Source organism: Triticum urartu, unplaced genomic scaffold, assembly GCF_003073215.2.
Source record: "Triticum urartu cultivar G1812 unplaced genomic scaffold, Tu2.1 TuUngrouped_contig_5078, whole genome shotgun sequence".
Classification (NCBI taxonomy): domain Eukaryota; kingdom Viridiplantae; phylum Streptophyta; class Magnoliopsida; order Poales; family Poaceae; genus Triticum; species Triticum urartu.
This window is the reverse complement of record NW_024115721.1, coordinates 1266-10001: the sequence shown is the minus strand read 5'-3', so window position 1 is coordinate 10001 and position 8736 is coordinate 1266. Positions and strand designations below refer to the sequence as shown.

General features: G+C 46.7%; 1 protein-coding gene and 1 pseudogene across 1 annotated transcript; both read left to right on the top strand.

Moving 5' to 3' along the window:
* The first annotated feature begins 2661 nt into the window (after positions 1 to 2661).
* On the top strand, positions 2662 to 5494 carry LOC125528740 (annotated as a pseudogene).
* A 417-nt stretch (positions 5495 to 5911) lies between these two features.
* LOC125528738 (anthocyanidin reductase ((2S)-flavan-3-ol-forming)-like) lies at positions 5912 to 8430 on the top strand. The gene is made up of 6 exons (XM_048693180.1): positions 5912 to 6242; positions 6532 to 6698; positions 6827 to 7027; positions 7367 to 7526; positions 7668 to 7884; positions 7964 to 8430. The coding sequence occupies exons 1-6, from the start codon at positions 6119 to 6121 to the stop codon at positions 8109 to 8111; spliced, it is 1017 nt and encodes a 338-aa protein (XP_048549137.1). The 5' UTR covers positions 5912 to 6118; the 3' UTR covers positions 8112 to 8430.
* The last annotated feature ends 306 nt before the right edge of the window (positions 8431 to 8736 follow it).

Here is an 8736-nt window from a genome sequence, read left to right as displayed (position 1 = left end):
AGGTATTTGAAAGGGAAAGACCCTCTCGGGCATCCTAACACGCTGCTTGCCATAGTGATTTCCTGATCCGAGCACCTTATCGGAAGGACCGCGGATTTCGCCATGTTTATCCGCAAACCAGAAGCCTCCCCAAAAACCTCAAAAATACGCTTCGCAGCCTCGAGCTCTCCTGGCTTTGGTTTGATGAAGACCACCACATCGTCCGCAAAAATTGACAGCCGTTGCTTCATCCCTCGAGAAGCTAACGGCTCCAAGTGCCCTCTTTGCGTTGCACGCTCAAACAGCCTTTGCAACGGCTCCATTGTGAGAATAAAAAGCACCGGTGATATCGGGCTGCCCTACCTGAGCCCCTTGCAGTTGTAAATAGTGTCCCCGGGGTCTCCATTCACCATGATCTTGGGGGTAGAGGTTGCAAGAATGCCACAAATCCATGATCTCCACCTAGGTCTGAAACCACGTTGTTGCATCACCTCGATCAGGAACGGCCACTGAACGGAGTCAAACGCTTTCAAAATGTCTAGCTTGAGTAGTATGGCGGGGTTGCGCAAGGCATTCAGCCTCCGGGCTGTACTTTGGACCAACATGAAGTTGCCGTGTAAGGATCTGCCCTTCACAAAAGCACTCTGGTGGTTTCCCACAAGCATCGGTAGTTTCCACACTAATCTGCAAGCCAGCACTTTCTCAAATATCTTAATAGCTCCATGCACAAGAATGATCGGCCTAAAATCCGCCACATCCAGGGCACCATCCTTCTTGGGCAGCAAAGTAACAAGAGATTTGTTGATTACGGCCAAACCTCGAACATCCCCGTTGTAGAGACAAGCCAACGCCTTCATGAGATCATCTTTGATAACATGCCAGCATGCGGCATAGAAACGGCCCGTAAATCCATCCGGCCCGGGCACCTTGTCCAGGGGCATCCCCTTGATGACACCTTCCACCTCCTCATAAGTGAATGGCTCTTCTAGCTGCGATAGATCCAGCCGTGGCAAGTCCAACTCATTCAGATTTAACGTGTAACTCCGGGACTCAGCGGCACCAAATGCCGCGCCATAGTAGGCATCCACCGCGGAGGCCACCTCCTCTTGGCCAGAGTACATGCATCCGTTATGCTTGACCAAGCGGAGGACATTCTTGCGCTGCCTATGGCTCGCCTGCTGATGAAAGAGCCTTGTGCTGCCATCTCCTTCCCTCAATTGCAACAAACGTGATCTCTGTCTTGCTATGGTTCTCTCAAGGAGGATAGCCTTAGTAACTTCTTCTTTAGGCAACTCCTCAAGCCTCTCTCCACTTCCGACCGTGTTCTGTTTTTCATAGCAACATCCAGTACATGGCCTGCAACTTGTCTCTGTTGTCCATACAATATATACAACTAAAAGAATGATACTATTAGTATGCAGCCGCCGCACAGGATGCAAACTGCCGACAACCACACCAGAGGAACGACCTCACAACTATTAGTATGCGGTTGTGAGGTGAGCGAGGGGGTCACCATCGTCCTTTTTGGCGTAACTGCTCGAGTAGCGGCCAGAGATGTCGGTGGCTGAGGGAAGGAAGACGGCGTGCGTCACCGGAGGGAGCGGCTACGTCGCTTCAGCGCTCGTCAAGACGCTGCTCGAGAAGGGATACGCCGTCAAGACGACGGTCAGAGACCCCGGTTGGTTTCTTGTTACCTCGTTCTATATACTTCAGGAAACTTCAGGCCTCTTTGATTGGTAGGATTTCCAAAACGCGGGAATAGGAAAAACATGGAATTAGAGTGGAATGTCGTCTTGAATCCTATATGATTGTACGAGTGTTTAATTGTGCATAGAAAAAATGCAGGATTCTTTCAAACAGGTTTGAGTGGATGGGATGTTTCCTATGAAATCTAGTGCAAATGAATCCTATGGAAAATCTCCTATGGTTTACAATCCTTCGAATCAAACAACCAAGATAGAAAAAATTCCTAAGGATTAGAATCCTCCAAAATTCCTTTGAGAATCTTTTGAATCAAAGAAGCTCTTCTTCTTCAGAGTTTAGGCTGAAATCTTAGGTTCATTAGAGTTGAGATTCCACTGGATAGCCCATGTATTTTTAGTTTGTCCTTTATGATTTCTTTTGCAGGTTCAGCAAGCAAAACATGTTGGCAAATCATGTGCCTTCTGTTCTGCGTATATAGCGTATAAATTATGCCGAAATTGTCGGGAATTGTTGCCCCAAGATAGGGATGAAAACGGCACGGAAACAACATGGAACTGGGTACTAAAGGGGAGGATTTTCTCGCCCTGCCTTTGGCTCGCCTGCTGATGAAAGAGCCTTGTGCTGCCATCTCCTTCCCTCAATTGCAACAAACGTGATCTCTGTCTTGCTATGGTTCTCTCAAGGAGGATAGCCTTAGTAACTTCTTCTTTAGGCAACTCCTCAAGCCTCTCTCCACTTCCGACCGTGTTCTGTTTTTCATAGCAACATCCAGTACATGGCCTGCAACTTGTCTCTGTTGTCCATACAATATATACAACTAAAAGAATGATACTATTAGTATGCAGCCGCCGCACAGGATGCAAACTGCCGACAACCACACCAGAGGAACGACCTCACAACTATTAGTATGCGGTTGTGAGGTGAGCGAGGGGGTCACCATCGTCCTTTTTGGCGTAACTGCTCGAGTAGCGGCCAGAGATGTCGGTGGCTGAGGGAAGGAAGACGGCGTGCGTCACCGGAGGGAGCGGCTACGTCGCTTCAGCGCTCGTCAAGACGCTGCTCGAGAAGGGATACGCCGTCAAGACGACGGTCAGAGACCCCGGTTGGTTTCTTGTTACCTCGTTCTATATACTTCAGGAAACTTCAGGCCTCTTTGATTGGTAGGATTTCCAAAACGCGGGAATAGGAAAAACATGGAATTAGAGTGGAATGTCGTCTTGAATCCTATATGATTGTACGAGTGTTTAATTGTGCATAGAAAAAATGCAGGATTCTTTCAAACAGGTTTGAGTGGATGGGATGTTTCCTATGAAATCTAGTGCAAATGAATCCTATGGAAAATCTCCTATGGTTTACAATCCTTCGAATCAAACAACCAAGATAGAAAAAATTCCTAAGGATTAGAATCCTCCAAAATTCCTTTGAGAATCTTTTGAATCAAAGAAGCTCTTCTTCTTCAGAGTTTAGGCTGAAATCTTAGGTTCATTAGAGTTGAGATTCCACTGGATAGCCCATGTATTTTTAGTTTGTCCTTTATGATTTCTTTTGCAGGTTCAGCAAGCAAAACATGTTGGCAAATCATGTGCCTTCTGTTCTGCGTATATAGCGTATAAATTATGCCGAAATTGTCGGGAATTGTTGCCCCAAGATAGGGATGAAAACGGCACGGAAACAACATGGAACTGGGTACTACCATATTTGTTTTCATATTTTTTTTGCAGAAACGGAAACAAATACAGAAACCCCGAAAACGAACACGGAAACAGATACTACCGGAAACAAACACGAAGCGAATACGGAGTGGACACGGAAACAAAACTGTGTGTTGACCGGAACTTAAAGCCCCCTTAAATCATGGAGAAATACAGACAAAAAATAAACAAATTGATGGAATTGTTAACATGGCTACAAAATAATATGGTTGTGTTGGTAACATAGGGTAGCATTGTAGTAGTACATGACAATTCCGTATAGGGTCTAATTGAGTATGTGTGTGGTAATAAAAGTTGGAACTCAAATTATACATTTTGCTCATTTTACTCATTTTGTCATTGCATGTTGTTTGGTTGTTGGGCTACAAAGCAGCTATGGGCTTATAGTAGAAATGGAAATTTCATATTAACGGAAACGAAAAGTTTCGTTTCCACGTGTGTTCCACCGGAAAACACCATTCCGTTTTTGTTTCCGTTTCCGCATAAAAATTCCATTTCCATTTTTGTTTTACAAATTTTCATTTCTATTTTCATATTTCCTCTCTGTTTTCATTTTTCCTTCGGAAAAACGAAAACTTTCCACTCCATTTTCATCCCTACCCCAAGACTCTGAAGATTCCGTAATTTTTATTCTTTTTAACAGATATATGCGTAATTTTTATGAAGATGCCATGTAGAAGAACTCCCACCTCAAGGATTTGCAAGCGCTTGGCCCCTTGGACATCATCCGTGCCGATCTGAGTGAAGAAGGCAGCTTTGACGAGGCAGTTTCTGGCTGCGGCTACGCCTTCTTGGTTGCTGCCCCGATGGACTTCGGGCCGGCAGATCCTGAGGTAAACACCCATCTCCATGCCCCAGCAAGCTTCGTTTTCATTGCCATAATTGCTCTTCAGGCATCTCATGGTGACCGGGTTGTTGGAAGTTAGGACAAACTAGTTATTCTCAAAAAAAAAAAAATCTCAGCTATAGAAGACTTTTTTTCAAGACTTGGGATACTGTTCACCCTGCTGTTCAGCATTTGGCAATCCAACCGTGCCAATTTATTTATTTCCTCTTCAGGCTATGATCGACGCTGCCGTGCAAGGAACACTCAACGTGATGAGGTCGTGCGTGAGAGCGAAGACGGTGAAGCGTGTGATCCTAACGTCATCATACGGCGCTGTCTGTAGGAGGCTGTTGCAGGGCGACGACCACGTGCTGGACGAGAGCTCTTGGTCCGACGTCGAGTACCTCAGAGCGAACAAGCCAATAACTTGGGTGCATAAATATTTGTGTTCAGTTTCTCGCGCCTATACATTTATAATCAACGTAAATATTGTCGGTACAACGTTAACGTTGCATGGAATTTGCAACATAGGCATATGCGCTATCGAAGGTGCTTCTAGCGAAGGCGGCGAGCGAATTCGCGGAGGAGAACGGCATCAGCCTTGTCACCGTGTTGCCCGTGTTCGTCTTGGGTACAGCACCGGTCTCCAAGCCCGCATCCAGCATCGTCCCTATCACCCTCTCCCTATTGACCGGTGAGAGAGGCTATCATTTCCTCTATGTTCAATATATAGCAAAAACAAATCTGATTTATGCCCTGTCTTCTTCTAACCGGTATCACCGTATACATTTTCAGGTGACGAGGCACTGATGGGCATCATGATAGGGTTGCACTCGACCACAGACGGTATGCCAATAAGCCACGTCAACGACCTCTGTCATGCCGAGGTGTTCGTCGCTGAGAATGAGTCCTCCTCAGGAAGATACCTCTGCTGCAGTCACAACACCACCATCTTGCAACTCGCTCGTCTCATGGCCGAGAAGTACCCACAATACAACATAAAAGTCAAACGGTATGCGGACCATCCATCTAAACTATTGGATACATATGCATGTTTTTTTTGCAGGTTTGACAACGTCCAAGTAAGGTTTTGCAGCTTCGATGGGTTCCCAGAGAGGCCGAGAGTGTGTGTGTCGTCTGAGAAGCTCATCGAAGAAGGGTCTGTGTTCAAGTACGATGATATCCCCCGCAAAAAAAAAAGTATGATGATATAGGTGAAATCTTTGACGACCTTATCGAGTACGGCAGAACCACGGGGATTCTACCCTACTGATGTGTACGTCAACCAACTATGCAGAGGCTGAGTGTCACTTATTATGTTTGTATCCTCTTAATGCTTTAGTTTTGAGCCAATTAAATTCGTCCTTTGTTGAAAAAACAAGATGTTGTGATCTGCTTTATTTATTTTTAATCTGACGTTGCAAACTGGCACCTGGGGCGCCGTCGTCAGCCGTCGCGTGTGCAACCACCGCCGGCCAAATCATATCCCACCTCCTGCGAAAACAAAATAAACGCACGCTCGACGCTCGGCGCATCGTGCACGTTGAATGCAAACGCAACGCAGCCTGGACCATTGGAATCCTCGCCTGTTGCCCATGGTTTGTACCTTACAAGTGCACGGCGATACCTAGTTATCTACTGAGTAAACAACCACCAGCTACACTATCACTTTCTTGTTAACATCGCGAACAAGGCATCTTTGCATTGCAGGTCATCTTCAGCTGCCGAAAAACTCGTCATCCGCTGCAACTTGTCCCGGTTGTGAGTTGCCTACGATATGCAGATCTGAAAATTACTTGCCGGCTCCTTAATTACAGCTCAGTGGCAACAACCGGAGCAGAGGAGCGAATCATCCCTCTCTTCGCCGTTACCGGCAGTGATCGAGTGGTGGCCGGCGATGTTGGCGTGTGAGAGAAGGAAGACGGCGTGCGTCACCGGAGGGAGCGGATACATCGCCTCAGCGCTCATCAAGCTGCTCCTCCAGAAAGGCTACGCTGTCAAGACCACCGTCAGAGACCCCGGTTAGTTTCTTGTTTCCTCGTTTGACGTACTTCAGCAATCTTCCTTTCAGAGTTTGACCTGAAATCTTGGGTTCTCCAGTCTCGACTCGATAAGCCATTTCTTTTCTTAGGTTCTGTTTCCTTTGGTAAATTCAGGCAGCAAAACATGCCTACCAAATCATGTGTATAAGTGTGTACCAAACGTACTTTTTTATTTATATAGTGCACACCATATCAGTTATGATAAAATTACTGGAAATTGTTTTCATCCAAATTCCCAAGACTCTGAAGATCTGTAATTTGTATGAAGATGACATGGAGAAAAACTCCCACCTCAAGGACTTGCAAGCGCTTGGCCCCCTGGAGATCATTCGTGCCCAACTGGAGGTGGAAGGCAGCTTCGACGAAGCAGTTTCTGGCTGCGAATACGCCTTCCTCGTTGCTGCTCCAATGACCTTCAGGTCAGAAGATCCTGAGGTAAACACACATCACCCATGCACACCCTGAACTTTGTGCCCATCACTTTATTCTCGGCCACAGAAGACATGGGATCATGTTCATTTCCTTTTCAGGGATAACTTAGTGTGCTTCATGTTTAACGGCAGAGAGATCTGATCGAACCTGCCGTCCAAGGAACACTCAACGTGATGAGATCGTGTGTGAGAGCGGGGACGGTGAAGCGGGTGATCCTGACGTCGTCGGACGCCGGCGTGTCCAGGAGGCCGCTCCAGGGCGGCGGCCACGTGCTGGACGAGGGCTCCTGGTCCGACGTCGAGTACCTCAGAGCCAACAAGCCACCAACTTGGGTACATAAATCTATGGGGCTGTTTGGATTGAACCCAAACCAGCCCTGCCAAAACGATGGCCTGCCAAATTTTTGGCGAAGGAAATCGCCGCCGAGAACTCGCCCATGTACTAGTACAGAATCACAACGGCTGGCCAAAAAATTGGCAGCCATCGGGAGATTCAGCTGCAATCCAAACGGCTGCCCATCTTGTGGTCAACGACGAAAATTTTGGAAAGGCAGCCTTTGGCAGCCATCCAAACAGGCTCTATGTCTTTGTGTTCAGTCTCTCTCGCCTGGATGTTTACAATCGATGGAAATATGTCGACGTGACACTGATATTGGTTGATTTACATCGTAGGCGTACGCCGTCTCCAAGGTGCTTCTGGAGAAGGCGGCGAGTGAATTCGCAGAGGAGAACGGCGTCAGCCTTGTCACCATGTTGCCGGTGTTCACTGTGGGCACGGCGCCAGTATCCAAGGCCAGAACTAGCGTCCCCGTCATCCTCTCCTTGTTGTCCGGTGAGAAAGGCCAACATTTCTCTATGCATTTTTCAGTGATTGGCAACATAAAGATGTACTAGTAAGTTAGCCCTGATTTCAGTCTCCTGCTCTATTGACCGGTGTCCTACGAATGTGTTTGTATGTCCTGTGCATTTCCAGGTGATGAGGCAAAGCTGGGTAGCCTGATGGTCCTGCAGTCAGTCAAGGACTGCGTTGGGATTAGCCACGTCGACGACCTCTGTCGCGCCGAGGTGTTCGTCGCCGAGAATGAGTCCTCGTCGGGTAGGTACATCTGCTGCAATCACAATACCACTGTCTTGCAGCTTGCCGGTCTCCTGGCAGAGAAGTACCCACAATACGACGTGAAACCTGAACGGTTCGTGAGCTTTTTACCTAACAGCCACACATGCTATTTTTGGTTGCGGGTTTAACACCATTCATGTATGTTTCCGCAGCTTTGATGGATCCTGCGAGAAGCCAAGAGTGTGTGTGTCATCGAAGAAACTCATCGGGGAAGGGTTCGTGTACAAGTATGATGACCTGGGTGAAATCTTCGACGACCTAGTCGAGTACGGCAGAACCACAGGGATTTTGCCCCACTGATGTTTCCACCAGCTAACGATTTGAATGTGTTTGGAACAAAAAAAATGCCATCTCAAATAAGTAATGTATCCACACCGGGTTTATTTACTTCAACTTTCTATCTCCTTCTTTCCTTCTGCCGTCGAGAGTCACTTCGTTTCCCAGGCACCCCTCTCCTGCTCCTCAGTTGCTTCGGGATCGGAATGTGTTCTAAGTGTTATTTCTATGTTCATGTATGCAAAAATGGAAGGCCTTGTTTGTAATATTATTTTCTTTTAGGTCCTTCAATGAATTGTGTTGTATCAATTTTGATTTATTAATGACAGCTTCTGTGGCCTTAGGGTACCTCCCTGTGGTAGGGAAAAAAATTCCTACACTCATGTTCTGGTTTGGGAATTTGTAGTTCTTGTCCCTGACCCGTTTGCTCGCTTTGTTTTTTGGGAGTAACCGTGCTATTCATTAAACAATAACCGAGTTACAAGAACATACGCACACATAAACTAGTAAAAGTACTAGGCAAAGAAAAAAAGATTTCATTGGAACATTGCATTGTAAACTCAAATACAAAGAAGATTACAAGGTTCATTGGGGTTTTTGGCTTTCTGCACACATCGAAACTAGCGGTTGTCTCCAAGTTTCTGAGTCG